General features: G+C 49.4%; 1 protein-coding gene and 1 pseudogene across 13 annotated transcripts in view; both read left to right on the forward strand.

Moving 5' to 3' along the window:
• LOC136656033 (transcription factor COE3-like) overlaps nt 1–18,694 on the forward strand; it is an 86,484-nt gene that overhangs the window by 37,243 nt on the left and 30,547 nt on the right. For 12 of the 13 annotated variants that reach the window (XM_066632857.1, XM_066632867.1, XM_066632863.1 and 9 more), the window contains exons 6-7: nt 4,685–4,753; nt 17,769–17,850. In XM_066632857.1, coding sequence (XP_066488954.1) covers nt 4,685–4,753; nt 17,769–17,850 — 151 coding nt within the window. The remainder of the gene's footprint in view (nt 1–4,684; nt 4,754–17,768; nt 17,851–18,694) is intronic. The other variant, XM_066632865.1, reaches the window with a different exon arrangement.
• LOC136656562 (5S ribosomal RNA) lies at nt 12,265–12,384 on the forward strand (annotated as a pseudogene).

Here is an 18,694-nt window from a genome sequence, read left to right on the forward strand (position 1 = left end):
GAGGACAGAGGCTGGCACATCACCTGGTCAGGAGGGCAGCGTTTGGCAGACTGCCACAGGTGTCAGGAGGTCTTGGACCGGACAAGCATGTGTGAAAACACCAAGGGCTAAGCCAGAGGTGGCAAGAGCAACCATGTTCATTTATTGACCTGTCTGCTCAATTCATATACAAAGCAGGGGGTGGGATCTCATGTTTACCACAAAGTTGCAGGCAGACACAGGTCACTAAAACTGACTCTCTCCACTGTATTGCATCCCTATGCCCCCCCCCAATACTTTTCTCCTACCCAGTGTCTAATCCTGGAAGTAAAGGGGAATGGGCCTGCAGCAACAGAGGGCCAAGAGATAGGGCAGAAAGAGACCAGCCCCCCACCTGGGTGTGCCTTTTGATGTGAAAATGAGACCTAGCTCCCTCCTTAATGCGCAAGTGCCCAGGGTGGCCTGTGGACAGCTAGCCCCCCTGCCACAGAGCATTAACCCCCCCTCCTTGCCAGGCTCAAGTGGCCACCAGGACCTGCCTTTAGCCATCTGCTGCAGCCTCAGCCATCAGCAGAGTACCAGGACGTGGGTCAGCTGGAGGAGGCAGGGGTTGGGAGCGCTTCTCCTCCTCCTGCTGGGTTCCCTGGTGTCCCATTAACGCCTGGCTTGTTTACGACACTCGCTCTTGGTGTTTGTGCAAATTAGCGTGGCTGCCTCGGAGCCAACTTTCATGGCTAATTGATCTCCAGGAACCTTGCTAACGATCCTGGGGGCTAAGGGAATAGATGACAGGGCGGGTGGGGGGAGGGTGGCGTCGTGGATGAGGCTCCCTGGGTTTTGTTTGTGTAACCACGGGTGGAATTGCAGTTCCCCCTGCGGGAGCAGGGTGAATTTAAAGCTCCCGGTTGTTTATCGGATCAGTTATTAATTACGTTTAACGTGAATGACAGCGCCTTATAGAACGATGCGCCGCAGAATTGGGCAAGGTCTCAAATCTTGTGGAGTCCAAGAGACACTAGGATTTGTTCATGCCTTTGCCTCTCATTGCAACCTGCCTTGAGGCTGCCCTGGCAAAAGGCAGGATCCATGAAATCACACACTTCTCCTCAATGAGACCCTAACGCAGCTTTTTGTGATGTGGAGGACAGAGCTTGATCTATGCAGACCACTTCATGCCTGCAAGTTGCGGTCACTGTGTGTCTGAGTCAGAGGCCGATGGGTCACTTCTGAATGCCCCTTTTTTCCTCACTAGAATTCCATCTCTGCTTCCAGTTCTTGCCTGTGCTGCCTCCTTGCCTATCACTTTGGAGCAGGCTGCGGAAATCACTCAGAAACCATTATTTTAAAAATGAAAATTTGTTTTGAATTTTTGTGATCTGTTCAGAAATGGCTAGAGAATTAAAAAAAGAAAAAAAGAAACTTGATCTGCGTCATCATCAGCACCTCCCTTAATCCACAACTAACTCCAAATTACTGAAACAAAAAAAAAACAGCTGGAACAGGAGGACTTGCCCAAGACTCAACACTGATGTCAGCTACAAATCATGCCTAGTTAAAGTGTACTGTTCTAGAAGCATAACATAAGAACATAAGAACAGCCCCACTGGGTCAGGCCATAGGCCCATCTAGTCCAGCTTCCTGTATCTCACAGCGGCCCACCAAATGCCCCAGGGAGCACACCAGATAACAAGAGACCTCATCCTGCTGCCCTCCCTTGCATCTGGCATTCTGACATAACCCATTTCTAAAATCAGGAGGTTGCGCATACACATCATGGCTTGTACCCCATAATGGATTTTTCCTCCAGAAACTTGTCCAATCCCCTTTTAAAGGCGTCCAGGCCAGATGCCATCACCACATCCTGTGGCAAAGAGTTTCACAGACCGACCATACGCTGAGTAAAGAAATATTTTCTTTTGTCTGTTCTAACTCTCCCAACACTCAATTTGAGTGGATGTCCCCTGGTTCTGGTGTAAGCCCAACTGTATGGCAACTGCTGTGTCCTATGGTGTGTGTGTGTGTGGGGGGGGGGTCATTGCAGAGCTCTAGGTAAGGGAACAATCATTCCCTTACCCAGGGGTAAATCTCCTTGGCACAGACGGATCTACTCGGATCAGCGACAGCTAAGCAGCTGGTTCAGTTCTTCATGAACCCAAGCCACAGGATCAGGTCTGGGAAGGGGGTTAGGATATCAGTGACACCAGCCTCCCTCCCAGGCCTGATTCAGCTACTCCCTTACACATTGCCACACTCCCCACCCCATTTTGCCCCTTCCTGCCTCCGTTCCACGCTTTCCACTCCTGCCTCTCCCCTGCAGACTTACCTTTGCTGGTGATCAGTGGAAGAAGCGATATTTGGGCAGGAAGGTGCAAGCCTTCCGGCCGGTGCTCCCAGCAGCGCATTGACTAGTGCGCTGATGGAGCATCTTTTGCAACTGGTGCTGACTGCTTTTTGGCAGTGGTGTAACTTGAGGGGATGCAAATGCACAAAGTTTTGCAGCCTCCCCTTCAGAGCCATGCACACGGCTCTGTTTTGCTCCCACTGCCTGGAATGGCTCCAGAGGGGAGGGGGAAGGGCGCTTGCACGCTGCGGTGAGGCTCCCTGCAAAACTTTGTGCTTTGTTCCCCCCTAGCTATGCCACTGCTTTATGGCAGTCAGCACAAGCGGAAGGAAAGACCTGTTGTCAGCCGGTAAGTTTGAGACTGGGCTCGAACTCTCTTTCTCTTGCACAGAGGACCAGACTAGACGTACTGTGGAACTTCCATGTTTAGAGCTCCTGGTGACTGTCATTTCCTCTCACAGAAAGCAGACAATTTAGATTGAAGCCCCAGTGCAGAGGAGGAGACTTAACCCTATATCCCTGCACCCATTTCCTAATGCACCACCCCTCTGCTTCCCAGAGCTGCCATTAGCCACAAAAGGGAAACTTACAGGTCCTTTTTGTGTCCACAAGTGTCCCCCTTTGCAGCTTTAAGGGCAGTAAGGGATTTGAACTGGGGCTGTGGTGTTAGTGGAGAGGGGGAGACCTTCCTTCCCTTGTACACCTCAATTCTAATTGTCCCCATGGCTATTTTTGGGGAAAGATGAAGACGTTGGAAACATCAAACTCAGCCTTTGCTCCCAAGTCATGTCTGTTTTGAGCCAGAGCCCCAGTATATTCTCAGCACAATCCTAGGCCTGTCTACTCAGAAGTAACTTCAATTGTGTTTACTCCCAGGAAAGTGAGTATAGGATTGCAGCCTCTGGTTCTCAGAACTCTCAGTTCCGGTTGTGAGAGAGGAGAGAGAGAGAGTAGCCCTGTTCACTGATGCATCTTATCACTTGAGACTACAAGCTTCCAGTGATGAATTTCCATGTTTGACCCAGTCCCAACCAGTCAGAGTTTCAGAGTAGGAAAATGAAAGTCAGTGTAGGGGAGAGGCAGTCTGTTTACTACTTGCCTGTGTTTAGACTGACTGTTGGTGGGTTCACTGTTTGCTGACAAATTCATTAGAAATGTTAAAAGCAAAAGGATGACTTCACCATGTCGAAGCCGAGCCAAAGATGGATAACATGACTCATTCCTTAACTATATCAGCTGTTCTCATGGAATTTAGGTGTGGTTAACTTTCTCTGGTTCAATAAAGAAAAGATTAAAATGGGGGCATGGGGGGGGGAGAGAATCAGAGCATGAACCCAGTTAGAGGAGCAGTGAAAATGCTCTTGCGTGCCACTAATGACGACGGCAACAACTTAATGCCACAGAATAATACTCAGAGTAACATCAGCTCAAAAAAGACACCCCGCACAGGATCAAGCGACATGAAGGCAGCAGATATGTATTTATAAACAAATATGTATTTTATAAACAAAAATGGTGTTTATAAAATACAAATATGTATTTTATGGTAAATATGTATTTTATAAACAAAAATGAAGACAGAAGACCTCGGAGATGGGGGGTCATTTCAGCAATTTGGGGAGTGAGGGCCAGAAAAGGACCAAAAATGGGGCTCTGTTTGGCAGTGTTCCTGCACTGTCCACCAATTTTTTTTTTGGCAGAAATTCTTTTGGAACAATTAGATGCGATAATGTGAGTTCCACAAGGGAATTCTGGGGAGGAAGTGGGGCTCTTGACTGGCAGCTCCCACGAGAAACGCCACTGCCATGAAAAAGGTGTTGATGGGGAAAAAAGATTAGCTAAGGGGCTGATTAGCTAATCTCTTCCCAAAGTTCTAGTATTTGAATACAGATCTTCCCCCAAACCAGGGCCGCGCTAAACATGGTGGCAGCAGAGGGGTGTGTTTAAACATGACTCTGCCCCCATCACACTCACATGGGGGGGGGAATGAGGGTCTTTTTTAAACAGCAAAAGGTTTACCTGAGGTAGGAGCAAGCGGTGTGCTCCTGCACCACCCCAGGGGGTTTACTTCTAAGGAAACACATCTAGGGATGAACTGGACATGTACTGAATCTTCTTCTTGCTACAGTGGTATGTTGAGGTACCTACAACCTCAGCCCACTTGCTCCTCTGTTTCTAAATTAAAACCTTTGTTGAATCAACTTACTGGCACCCTCTGATGCCTGCATCCTGCTGTTTTACTACAGAAGATTTTGGGGTGTGCTGTGTTATGATGTCAAGGGGGGCCCTGTTGCAACTCCCCAGCTTCCCCAGAGTCTGTGCTCCTTCCTGATTCCCATTTCTCTCTCTTTCCCCCCGTCGTAGCCGCTGCTGTGACAAGAAAAGCTGTGGGAATCGTAACGAGACACCTTCTGACCCCGTCATCATCGACAGGTAGGGAGCACCAGTGCTGATATGGGGAGTTAGGCGATAGAAGTGCTTGAGAATCACTGCTTTGGAAGGAATCAAAGCAGGCTCAGTGAGAAGGAGCAGTTCAGAGCCCTTGAGCCTCGTGCTGTGCATCGGGGAGGGCTGTAGTTCAATGATAGAGCACACCTCTGGCCTGCGCCAGTCATATCCCCTTGTGTCACAACCTTAGGGCCAGGTGCTGGAGTCAACGTGATTGGGAAGCCGTGGGCTTCATTCAGACATGGTAGCTACATGGTTTCCCCCTGTGTTTAGAAAGCCACACACACACTTCCTCTAGCCTTGGTTCTGGCATGCCTGCCTCTTGCACCCCCAAATCCAAGCTTCTGAGCACTTTTTCTGCCTGATTCCAGTCCTTCTTCATGTTGCCTCTGCTCCCAACCTGCAACTGTGCTGCATTTCATCAGAAGAACGCTGTGCAGGGTGGCTCATTGCCCTGTTTCAAACTCAGTCCGCAGCAGGGCCTTGAGGTCAGGGCTCTCCCACACATGGCATGGCATTTTTGGAAAGCAGGGAACCATGGGAAATGAGATCCCCTAGTTCCCCCCTGGAAGCACCACAGGGCCTTCAGCCTCCTGATCTGGTGTGGTGTGTGATCTGTTCTGCCAAGACCGAGAAGCCTAAAGTGGGCTCTGTATGCACTGACTTTCTGAGCTTTGAGACGTTGCTTGGGAACCTTGGATGGCTTCTGGATTGGGTGGGGGGTTGGACTGTTCACCCTAGTACCAACACAGCAGTCCAGCCTCTTGACTCCCAGATAAAATGCTTGCCTTTCCCCTTCTCAGCATTCTGAGCCCGTGTGTTGGTTGCCTTTCTGTGTGCCTGCGTTAGTAACTTTCTCCATCCAGTGGACAATGGGCCAATGGCCTGAAAGTGGTCCTCCCATTTCAGCACATCCTGGTGGCAATCGGGTTGCCTTGATAACACACTGACATTTCCCAGGCTTTTGTCCACTGTGATAGCATCGGCGCTCCTGCAACAGGGGCCCGGTGCCTTGGGAAGACTGCTTGTCATTCATTCCACCAGAGAGACAGCCAGCAGCCGATGGAAAAGAATAGGGCTTGACAAGCCCAGGTGGAGATTAGAGGGAGAAGAATCAAACCCATTACAGTCTGTCTGGCCAGCAACTATTGTGTGCTCCAATCTTTCAGCTTCTCCTTCAGCCAGATCACACACAGAAACACACACATCTTTCCACCCTGGATATGATTAAAAAACGAGAGGTTTTAACTCCGGGAAGTTAAAATTTAGGAGAATTTACTTACAAAGCTATGGACCTGGCCTGGAACAGACCAAAAGGCCATCTAGGGTCATACTAGGCAAAATGACAGGCCCTCAGTTGGATGTTTCACCTCATAGTGATGGTAGCCAGGCTTGGTCCAGTTTCGAACCACAGCCTGGGGGGAGGGTGGCGTAGCTGGAGGTGGTGCAAAGCACCAAGGGCGCAATCCTGCACAACTTTCCAGCACTGACATAGCTGTGCCAATGTGGCATGTGCTGCATCTTGGAGTGGGGAGCCGTCAAAGAGGCCTCCTCAAGGTAAGGGCATGTTTGTTACCTTACCTTGGGGCTGCATTGCTGCTGAGTCAGTGCTGGAAAGTTGGTTAGGATTGCACCCTACATTTTGCAGGGACCTCACCACAACATATGAGACAGGCATATGCATTCATTCTCCCCCCCCCCCAACCTGGAATGGCTCCGAAGGGGAGGGGATCCTTGCATGCTGCAGTGAGTCTCCCTGAAAAACTTAGTGCTTTGCACCCCCTCTAGCTATGCCATTGTGCTAACGCTTTGCCGCTGCTCCATTTTGCCTGTGAAACAGAGCTGCAGCCCCTCCCTGATCCACAAGTAGGGAAGGAGGCTGGCCCCTTTCTCTTGTGCCGTATTCCAGAAAAGTCCAAAGTGCGTAGGCTGTACGTATCAGTTTTCCCTATGGGAACAACAACCCACAACAAACCTGCAACAGTGTCCCACAACAAGAGAGTCAGGCATTCCTCTGAAGGGTTCCCAAAGGGCAAACCGTTCCAGGTAACTTCCCCAAGCAAACGGAACTCCTTGTCACAAGAGGAAGTAAGTGCATGGCCTTGGCTAACTCTTGCAACGTTTTGCTGATGGGTTTTTCCTCTGTGCTGGCCCTCAGTGCCCTCTTCTGCTGATGGTGTGGCTACTCCATGCTTTGGATTTGGGTCTCCCCTGAAGCCTGACAGTATCTTGGAGCACGCACTGGTCCCTCGTGCCTTCTTCACCTCAGGCCTCATCCCTTCCTCGATTCATTTGTAATCTAGATTAATGTTTAATCTGGGGCACTTCTGGTTTCTGCACTCCTCAAGAAGAAGGACGTGCAGATCGGCACAGAAATGAATTCTGCTTCCTCTGAGGAAAGGCAGGAGGGTGTGCGTTACCCTCTGAGATGTGCCAAAGGTTTTTAGCCAGAGAGGGCATGTGGTTGGCTGGAGAGTCTTCCCAGTGGAAGAACCTTCTGCAGCATCTGCCGAAGCAAACTAGTCCACCTCAGAGTGCTTGGTGAACCTGCGGTCCAGGACCCCACCTTCCTGCCTGACCTTGCCTAAGGAGGAACAAGCCCGGAAGATGGCCTGAGGGGCAAGCCTTCTCAGGAGATGCACAGCTATGGCCTGTGGCTGCATCTGGCCTAGAGTCTTCTGCACCCAGTGATGTAGCTAGAGGGGGTGCAGAGCACCAAGTTTTGCAGGGAGCCTCATTGCAGCATGCAAGCGGCCCCTCCCCCTCCCTTTGGAGCTATTCTGGGCCGCAAGAGCAACATGCAGGCCATGCTCCCCATCGCATCCATTTTGCTTCATGAACGTCTCCCGCTCTAGAGAAGCAGAATCAAATGAGCTTCTGTATCCTGTGCGTGGACTGGAATAGGACAAACGGAGGCAGGATGACCTCCTGCTACCTTCTGAAAGTTTAAATTCACTTTGGCCAGAAGGAAGGGTCAGAACCAGATGACAAGTTCAAAGCTTAGGGTTAGAAGAAGCACTTCCAGCACTGGAGCTCTCCTGGCCAAGGTGCTGGTGACAAGAAGCACAGGAGTCATCTCCTTATGTGGCGCTGGGGCCCTGGTGTCAAAAGAAGGTCTGTGAGCGCTTTTGACACTGAGGTTGGACTCCAGTTAAGCAATCTGCAGACTGACCCTTGGCCGATTAATCAAAGCTGCTCCACTGAGGAAGTGCTTGACATGCTGTTGAGAAGCAAGCCTCTTTTTTCCTTCCACCTCAGACAGGAGAGATATTTGAGGATTGCTACCTGCTACGTCAGGGCATTTGCTGCCCGCTCTTCTGGGTACTCTAGAACAGTAGCCAGATATTCACTACCTGGCTGTTCACCTGCTGCTCACCCCGGGACAGGAGGACTTGCCATGTAGAGACAGGTACCTGATTGCAGAGGTGCCATCGTAATATTCTGACTTGAGTTGAATAACCAAAACTGCTCAACCTCCAGGTTGGAGGATGGATGGAAAACATTTGGATGAGGGATGTGCCGCTGGCTCAGGAGATCCTGGTGGTGCAGAGGTCTTGAATGAGCCATTCAAATAGTCCCAGGAACTGCAATAATCGTATCTCTGCCATGTTCACTCTGCACAGAGTCCGAATGAGTGGGAGAAAAGCTTATAGCCTGGCCAGCTGGCCATGTTCCAACCTTGTCCCCCTCTTGCTACAGCCAGGGCAAGAAGGTCTGAATTGAGTTGCCAGCAGGTCTGCAGTTGGGTCCCCAAATCGCTCAGCTCTCTGCTGGAAAATCTGCTTGTGCAGTGACCATTCTGGTTCTTTGATTGCACACCTGCCCAACCGGTCCACTGTCCTGTTGCTTCCTCCAGCCACATGTGCTACCTTGATTGAGAAGAGATGCTGTTCTGCCCAAGCTAGATATCTTGCTGACCTCACAAAAAAAGAAATCACAAATGCCCCCTTTGGTGGATATTTTGTCAATATCATTCGGGGTACAACTCTCTCAGACGTACTCCTGAAAAGCACAGAGGACTGTTTTTTTGCTCTCATCTCCAACCAACTGATGCTTGTCTGGTACTCCTTCCATGTAGACAAGCCCTGTGCTATCCTACTATCCACACGTGCTCCCTAGCTCAAGAGGCCAGCCTGTATTGTGATCACTAAGTGGGAAGGTGTCTCCAGACTGATGGCCTGGGTCACAGTGTCCTGCTGCAATCACCATATCAAGAGGTCTTCAGGTCCACAGGATGTGGTTATGTCTCTGGACTGTGTGATCTGGCCCTTTTACTCCTCTATTTCCTAAGCTCTCCTACTTCGCCCTTCCCTGGGCCTCTCCTATTTCCCCTTACCCCCTCTGCGTGCCTTGCCCCTCTCTAATCCAGAGACCCTGTACATTCCCCCACCGCTGTGTGTCATGCAGACCAGCCAATGCCACCATCTTCACCACTATCATTCCCACAGTATGTCACATTGAGACAGATCTATCGGTGGTTATTGGCAATGGCAGTTAGCTGTGTAGCCTACAAGCTCAAAGTTGGTTATATGTCTTGACTGTCAGATGCTTGGACTTGACAGTAAGGGATGAATGTTGTCACTCAGCAAGTTTCCTAGACCTGTAAACGGACCTGCAATGTCTGGCCCTTGGCGGAACACAGAACGCGAGATGGTCCCTTTGTGAGACCAGCTTAGCTGTGTTCTCAATCTCATCTCTCCACTGGTTGCTTGTTAGTGGCTGTGCGAGATTCCACCCTGTGGGTTCAGCCATCCCTCTGTATTCCTAACTTTCTCTTTGCATTTATTATGCTAGTATCTAGCTAGTGGAAATAAAGCTACCTATATTATAAGGTCCTACTCAAATCTGTTGTGTGACTGCATTTGAAATCCCTTGTACAGTTCTTGTTGCCCCTTCTCAAAGAGCAATGATGCATAAAAGAGCAGCCGGGGTGAGCAGAGGGTTGAAGCACCATACCAACAAGGTACAGAATCGGGGCCTTTTAGTTTAGAAAAGAAGGTCTCCATGTGGTATTGGTTTATAAAATTATACACGCTGTCAAGAAAGAGGATGCATTCAAGGCACTCTTTCCCTTTCCCATAATATTAAAACTTGGGTCATCCAGTGAAACTAATTGGAAAGAGATTAAGGGCAGGCTGGTGGAAGGACTTTTTCATACCACACACCATTAACTTATGGCTGTGGTTCTCACACATTTAGCACCGGGACCCACTTTTTAGAATGAGAATCTGTCAGGACCCACCAGAAGTGACATCATCAAGCAGGAAAATCCTACCCACACTTCCCCAGGAGTAAGTCCCATTTACTGTCATTGTTAAAAATAATATACGTAAGTGGCTTGTAAAAAGTACAGGTCTGTAACATTTTCCCAAATGCAGTCACATACCATGGGAGCATCAAGTCTAATAGATTAAAAATCAAATATTGAAATGAATATGCATAAAATGTACAAATGCCGTTGTACAAATCGATGGTAAGGCCACACCTGGAGTATTGTGTCCAGTTCTGGTCGCCGCATCTCAAAAAAGACATAGTGGAAATGGAAAAGTGCAAAAGAGAGCGACTAAGATGATTTCGGGGCTGGGGCACCTTCCTTATGAAGAAAGGCTACGGCGTTTGGGCCTCTTCAGCCTAGAAAAGAGACGTCTGAGGGGGGACATGATTGAGACATACAAAATTATGCAGGGGATGGACAGAGTGGATACAGAGATGCTCTTTACACTCTCACATGACACCAGAACCAGGAGACATCCACTAAAATTGAGCGTTGGGAGAGTTAGGACAGACAAAAGAAAATATTTCTTTACTCAGCGTGTGGTTGGTCTGTGGAACTCCTTGCCACAGGATGTAGTGATGGCCTCTGGCACGGACACCTTTAAAAGGGGATTGGACAAGTTTCTGGAGGAAAAATCCATTACGGGGTACAAGCCATGATGTGTATGCGCAACCTCCTGATTTTAGAAATGGGTTATGTCAGAATGCCAGATGCAAGGGAGGGCAGCAGGATGAGGTCTCTTGTTATTTGGTGTGCTCCCTGGGGCATTTGGTGGGCCGCTGTGAGATACAGGAAGCTGGACTAGATGGGCCTATGGCCTGATCCAGTGGGGCTGTTCTTATGTTCTTTTGAATGGTGACCCACCTGAAATTGGCTCATGACCTACCTAGTGGGTCCCGATCCACAGTTTGAGAAACACTGACTTATGGAATTCACTGCCACAAGATGTGGGGGTGGCCACTGCGGTTAAACACACTGATGGGAGGCAGCTCTGTCTGTGGCCCTTGGCTAAATGGATCTGCCGGGAAGCCAACACTGAGGGACGTGGAGGGCTATTCAGGCTCCCCTGGAAGCAAGTGGTTGGCCACTGTTAGAGGCAGGAGGCCAGAATAGATGGACCCAACTTGGTGTGATCCAACAAGTCATATCTTTGTGGCCTTGTTATCTAATGCCTCCCTGTCTTTCCATCCATCCACCCATTCTTGTTCCCAGTTTATCTAACCCTTCCTTCGTCTTCCATGACAGAGCAAGATGGGGCTTTCTGTGCTCTCCACCCTTCTCTCCCTCATCCTTGCTCTTTCCTTCCCCTTCCCTCATTCCTCAACGCCCAGCCCCTCTGGTTTAGAGAGCCCGATAAGTGCCCTATCAACATGTTAATCAAATTACTTAGGAGCTAAAATTGACGCTTTTCATTAATTATACAAGATTATTCTAATTGCAAATTCAAATTTATGCGCTCGGAACAGAAGGTGTTCAGCAGTGTTGCTGGGAATTTGCATATTAAATGGGGAGAGTTGTGCATTATGGATGCTAATGTATGCACATTGTCTTATTTTTAACTCCCCGGGCCTGTAGGCACCGCTGCCGCTTAAGGAGGTGAAGGAGTCCAACGTGTGTTTATTATTATTGCTTTCTCTTGTCTCTTAGTCGGAGTCGGTGGCACCAGAGGGGAGGGCAGTGGGCATGGCAGAAGCTGGGGGGGTGTTGGCTCCCTGTCAATCTTGCAATGGGGGAGGGGGTACCTATTTATCTCCCTCCATCTTTCTCTCTCTATATATATCTTCCCTTCTGCAATCCTTCCTTTCCTTGATTACCACCTGCAAGGAGAGCAGGAACTCCAGCCAACCAGAGTCTCGAGTTGGCTCCTCTCTTTCCTTGAGATTGTTTCACTTGCGTGATTAACCTCCGAAGTTTTCTTTAAAAGAAAAAAAAAATAGCATGCACTGGGAAAAAAACAAAAACAAAACAAGGAGTCTGGTGTAGTTTGTTTCGGTTGGAGTTTAGATACAGCAGTTCCTTGTTTATGAAGAAATCCATTTATCATGATCATGGTCTTGCTGTGATCCCACCGAGGCAAAAATTGGTGCAGAATTTCAAGTGCTGTACAGATTATTGCATCTTACATTGTAAATAAGTTTCTAGCTCAAATGGAAGCAGATATACGTTGAAAGCTTGGTCAGCTTCAAAATAGGAGAATGAGGACGGCCAAGCTGAGTTAGACCAATGCAGCAACTGTTACCCTGCAGGTGCCTGATCTTGTCTGATCTCAGAAGCTAAGCAGGGTCAGGCCTGGTTAGTACTTGGATGGGAGACCGCCTGGGAATACCGGGTGCTGTAGGCTTACGCCATAGTCTTTCGAGACTGAAGGTTGCCAACCATGTTGAAACTTTGCTTATACAAGTGGGTCCTCATCAGCTATGGGTTTGCAATCCAAGGATTTGACTCAGTGTAGTTTGCAAGCCCGCATTGTAAGTCCTCTGAGGATTGCAATCCATGCTGCAGATGGCGAGGACCCACCTATGGAAACAACGCCCCCCCCCCCTCCGGGAACAGACTCTCCGCAGATACCGAGGAATTCATTCATTCATTCATTCAGTCCCTCCTTCAAGTTACCCATTTTTCTATCCATGGTTCACCCATGACAACCCTCTGAGGGGGGAGTGAGTTAGTCTCAGAGTGTCTGGAAACTTTGGCACCCAGTAAGCTTTGTGGCCCAGCTGGGACCGGACTTGATTCTGAGTCCAACAGTCTGGTGGTTAAGCTCATTGTCAACACTTGCCAGTAGCCGGTCAGGTAGGGGACAATGTCATTTTAGCAAGGCAGCAATAATCCAGGAGTGTGTTTATTGAATGTGTTTTAAGCAGAAAGGAAAAAGTTGTCCCCAAACCAAGCTCTGTGCTCGTGGATTCTTGGAAGGAGGCCCTTACAGTCCACAAATGTCATCCACAGCATCTTGCAGTTCTGGAGAAGCACGGAAGCTTTTGGGTGAGGTGCTCAAAGCAGCCTTGACTTGTGTCCTGGCCTGCTTCTGTCTGTAGCTCCCAATCTCAGATGTGTGAAGGGGTCCAGTTATCATTGCTGGTGGTTAACAGAGATGCCTTCTAAGAAGGCCATGATAGTTGAGGGTCTCACTGGGAGGCCTGACTGCCCACACTAGACCAGGGACTCACCCTCCACCTGTCCCCTCGTTCTTCCTCTGCAGCAGCTGCCACCTTGATAGTTCCCACCCACTCCCTCAAGTTCCTCCCCTAGCTCTGTTTTTCCCTCCCTTAAAGCAAGAAAAGAATATTTGGTTTGGATATCTGGATACCTACCTGACCCTGGATGCAGCTGCCTGCCCGCTGATGTCACCTGCTCCCGAGTAACCATGAATGTTGTTTGCGGCATGTTCATGACACTTGGGAGCTGACACAAGCGACTTGTATCAGCCCAGGGGAGGGGGGGGTAGAATTGCCCAAGTCATCTAAGCTAGTGGCCATCACTACATCTTGCGGCAATGAATTTTACAGACTAATCATGTTCCATGTGCAGAAGCGCCTCCTTTTGTATGTCCTGAATCTCCTGGCAGTGAGTTCCTCTGGTTCTAGAGCTGTGAGAAAGTACTGTCCAATTCCATGCATAACTTTAGAAGCCTCAGTCACTTCCCCTCTTAATTTCCTTTATTCCAAGCTGAAAAACCTCCAACATTGTAGCCTCGGGAGGAAAGCGCTCCAGCACCTCTGATCATTTTGGTTGCCCTTTTCTGTACCTTCTCCAGCTCCACAATCTCTCTTGTCAGACAGTAATTTTATTGGTCGGTTTCACTGGTGATTTACTATTGTTTTAATTTGGGTTCTAATCTTATATTTATTAATGTTTTAGTTGTCAACTTCCCTAAGTGCCCATGTTTAGATAGCAGGAATATTAGATAGCAGGTAGAGAAATATTTTAATAAAGAGAGAAATTCCTACATCTTTACTCTGGGCCAAGCTAGAGTCAGCACAGGTGCTCTGAATGTGAGGCTCCCATTATTTGTAATGGGGTTACCCTGCACATGCCGGATCTCGTCTGATCTTGGAAGCTAAGCAGGGTCAGGCCTGGTTAGTACTTGTGTGGGAGACCACCCGGGAATACCAGATGCTGTAGGCTTCATAGTCTTTCGAGACTGAAGTTTGCCAACCAATTTGGATGAGGACTGTGGCAGAGGGACAAACCTTCACATTGCATGGATTCCCTCACTTAACTCATCTTTCATGGCTGCTATAGCCACAAAAGGTGGAACTTACAGACACAGTGTTGCTGCCCCTAGTTGTCCTCCACATCAGTAGCATAGCCACAGAGAGGGCAGCATGGTAAGTCTTTCATGTGCCACAATGTGCCTTGTAAGCAGTCCTTGCAGCAGCACACAGCATTGAACAATGAATGGTTGGCAACCTTCAGTCTCGAAAGACTATGGTTTAAGCCTACAGCAGCCGGTATTCCCATGCAGTCTCCCATCCAGGTACTAACCAGGCCTGACCCTGCTTAGCTTCCGAGATCATGGTATAAGCCTACAGCACCTGGTATTCCAAGGTGGTCTCCCATCCAAGTACCAACCAGGCCTGACTCTGCTTAGCTTCCGAGATCATGATATAAGCCTACAGCACCCGGTATTCCAAGGTGGTCTCCCATCCAAGTACCAACCAGGCCTGACCCTGCTTAGCTTCCGAGATCATGGTATAAGCCTACAGCACCCGGTATTCCCAGGCGGTCTCTCATCCAAGTACTAACCAGGCCTGACCCTGCTTAGCTTCCGAGATCATGGTATAAGCTTACAGCACACAGTATTCCCAGGCAGTCTCCCATCCAAGTACTAACCAGGCCTGACCCTGCTTAGCTTCCGAGATCAGACGAGATCAGGCAGGTGCAGGATAATCGGAAACTGCTTGCTAGAACAAGTCTTTACCTACACTTCCTGCAGCATGACTTTCCATATGGTAGGAGCCACTGTAGAGAAGGTCCTCTCCCATGTCACCACGAAGCACACCTCAGAAGACATGCCCAGTGGACCGCCCAAGAGATCTTAAGGGATGGGTACACTTGTGTGGAGGGAGATGGTCCTGGAGGTGCCTCACTCCTAAACTGACTGGAGCTTCCAGGTAATGGACAGCACCCTGAATTGCACCCAGAAACAGACAATGCCCTGGCAGCACCCCTCCCTCTGCCACACTGCATTCTGTGCTGGGTGGGCACCTGCTTCCTCCCTTTTTTAAAAGATGAAGGACTGGAGCAATTAAGCCTCTGTGCATGTGGGTACAGGAGTCTCTCTGGATCACATGCTCTTCGTGAGGAGATGTACACACCCCACGCCCCCTCCTCTACCGCGTGGAGTGAATCTTCTGCTAAGTGCTCGAGCGTTAGCTCTTAAACTGGGAGTCCGCAAGGAAGTGTGGGGGAGGTCCAGTGGTTGCATTCAACGTGGGGCAGGCTGCAGAATGGATGGCTGACCACCAGCAGAGCAGCTGTGCCTGTGGGACCTCTGGGACCCGATTTCAAGCCCTGGGCCTGGCTGTTGGGGCTGCTGCCCTTTGTGAGTGAGGACCGGCTTTCCTTCCCTTCCATCCCTTCCAGCCTCTCCAGGGTGCGCACAGCTGATGCCCATAAATTATTGACGCTAGGATGACAATTATAGGACCGTACACAAGCATCCTAAATATTTCATCAGCCTGGAAAGCTGATGGGGAATGGAGGATCCTCTCCGGCTCCCATCCATCTTATCAGGAGCTGTTCTCTGCTCCTGGGATCTCCTGTGCAATGTACTCCTCCTCCTCAAAGCCCCCCCCCTTCCTTTCCAAAAGATCCTTGGAACTATGGAAAAGCCCAGTATTTCAGAAGGATCCGGAATTTGCTACTCTGATTTGCCATAACCCCAAAGGTGCTGGGGCTTGTCTCTCTGTGTGGGATCCAAGACTCTTTCATCTACTGTAATTTCAGAAAGATTATGGGATGTGCCTCCCCCATGCCTCCATTCATTAAACAGAGCAATGTGGGAAACCTTTCCAGTGGACTGTGTTCAACAGAAGGCTCGGACTGCCATCTGAGAATGGGGCACTCTGCAGACAATGAGAGTGAAAGGATAGGTCCCTGCCCCAGGGGGCTTACAATCTCTTACAGCTCCAGAGAGGGGGGGGAAGGGGCAGAACTGTAGGCAGAAATAAGTAAGAGAAGAGCACGCAGTTTTTCTATTACTCATAGGTTAGGGGCGCAGTCCTAACCCACTTTCCAGCACTGACATAGCTGTGCCAATGGAACGTGTGCTGCATCCTGCAGTTGGGGGCGCAGTCACGGAGACCTCCTCAAGGCAAGGCAACGTTTGTTCCCTTACCTTGAAGCTGCATTGCCCTTACGTCAGTGCTGGAAAGTTGGTTAGGATTGCAGCCCTGGTTGCCGAAGGGTATGGGATCTAGTGGATTGTGGTAAAACTTCACAGATAGGGTGCAGGATTTGTTTTGAAGGGAGCTATAGAGGTGTATCGGCACAGAGGCAGGAGGGGCAGTAAGGAAGGATGGATGGAGTCACGGCTAGAGGGAGCAGGAGGTTTCTGGACAGCCAAGAGTGGATGAGGTTTGCCAGGAAAAGCATATCCTGCAAGATGTCTGTGTCAAATTTGGGGTGAGTGGGGAGTGAATCTGGGTGCCTCTGCATCTCCTGAAAGGAGTTGGCACACAAGCAGCTCTGATAGATCAACTGTATATCTGGAACGCAGACCTCCATCCCATGCTCCTAGCTTTTTCCTCTCCATCCCATGCTCCTTGCTTTTCCCCCCATTGGTCTCCCTCCCCTGGGCTCAGATATCTCCAGGGTTAGTATTCCCTGATTGATTGCTCTCTGCAGCAATATAGCCCATTAGCTGCCTCAAAGGCAGCCGGGGATCAGTTACCAATCAATACCCTCTTAAGCAGAGAAGGATGTGTTTCAGAGCTGCCTTAAAGGGCCAGTTCAGCTACTGGGAATGCCAAAGAGTGAACAAAACAGTGTGGAAATCAGGAGTTGTGCAAGGAATGTGGGCTGGTGGTGCACATTTGTCCTTGGCCGTGGCAGCCACAAGCAGGACTGAATTTGAACATAGAGCATGCTTGTACCCACGCCCACTGTCACTTTAACTGAACACACACATGTTTATAGTCCTCATGATTGTGGGAATTCTGCCTTCTGATTCATGAGTGTCTCCGCTGCATCAGCCCCCACTGAGAGACAATCGCAAGTGAGGCCACCAACTTTTTTTATTAGCACTTAATTATTGTAACTGCAGCCTAATATGCCAAGGGTGTATCTAAACTACAACCATATGTTGGTTTGATAACCATTTGAGTTTCCCTTAAAGGATTCTGGGGGAACAGTATTGGCAACAGTGCTGAAAAGGATTATGGGGGAATGTTGGCAAGAGTGGTGAAAATTCTGTTAGTAATTTCTAGCCCACCTTCAAAAACTGCAGTTGGGGGGGGGATGCCAAACCAGTTTGTCTGTGGTGTAGATCTGCCAAATTCACCTAACAAAGCTTTTCCCATTACTTCTTCATCATGCCAAGAACAGCTCCACCTGAGTGTCTGTTTCTGCCGGTCTGGCTCCTGTTGAAAGCACAGAATCAGGGCCTGTTTCTTTGTTTCAGGTTGTGGACCAATGGTCCAGCTGTCCAGGCCTGACCTGCAGGACTTGTGGAATCTGATCTCACCCTTTTGGTATCTGCTTTCCTTCTTCCTCTCTTAGATTTTTCCTTAAGTTCTTCTTGAAATGCAACCAGAATTGCCTGAAGAATGCCGGAAACCCTCGAGACATGCGCCGCTTCCAGGTGAGCTCCTTTTTTTTGTATGCTCCTGTGAGTCACCCTCATTCTTTCCCTACAGCCCCACTAAGGGCCCAATCCTATCCAATTTTCCAGTGCTGGTGCTGCTTTGCCAATGGAATATGCACTGCTTCCTGTGTTGGGGAGGCTATCACAGAGGCCTCCTCAAGGTATGGGAACATTTGTTCCCTTACCTTGGGGCTGCACTGCGGCTGCACTGGTGACGGAAAGTTGGATAGGATTGGGCCCTTACTCTCCTGTGCAACATGTGGCTTGGCTCACTCACTTGAATCACTTGATGCAAATATGCTCCCTGTGAAATCTGATGCAAAAGACAAAAGTCTTCCATTTCCCTCTCTGGTGCCTGTGATCCAGACCCTAAGACTCCTTGCCCCGCAGAAGTCCAGTGTCCCCTGAGGACACTTAGGTGAGGCACTTGCTTGAACTGGTGCTATCGCTTCCCTCTCGCTCTTGGATGCTGTTGCTCCTGCTCCTCGCGCACTCATCAAGGTGGGTGTGCTTGTCTGCTCCTCTAGCCGCTGGAGCCTGGCACCCGCGCTATGCAAATTGGAATGGCTGTTAATCATGTAAAAATGTCACAATTACCATATCGTTAGGAGAGGAACCTGATGATGAAGCCACCAGCCAGTCGGTGCTGGTTGATGCCTGTGGAGTCCCTCCTTTCCCCACAACCCACAGCCCCACTGTGGCCTTCTGAGCCCCTCTGACCTGTCCTCTGGCACAAGCTTGGCCTTCTTTCTTCTGTGGCCTGCATATGAGACGGAAAGGCAAACTGTCTTAAAAACCTGTTTGATGTCACCAAATGCAATGAATGTCAAAAAAGTCACTC

Source organism: Tiliqua scincoides, chromosome 6, assembly GCF_035046505.1.
Source record: "Tiliqua scincoides isolate rTilSci1 chromosome 6, rTilSci1.hap2, whole genome shotgun sequence".
NCBI lineage: Eukaryota > Metazoa > Chordata > Lepidosauria > Squamata > Scincidae > Tiliqua > Tiliqua scincoides.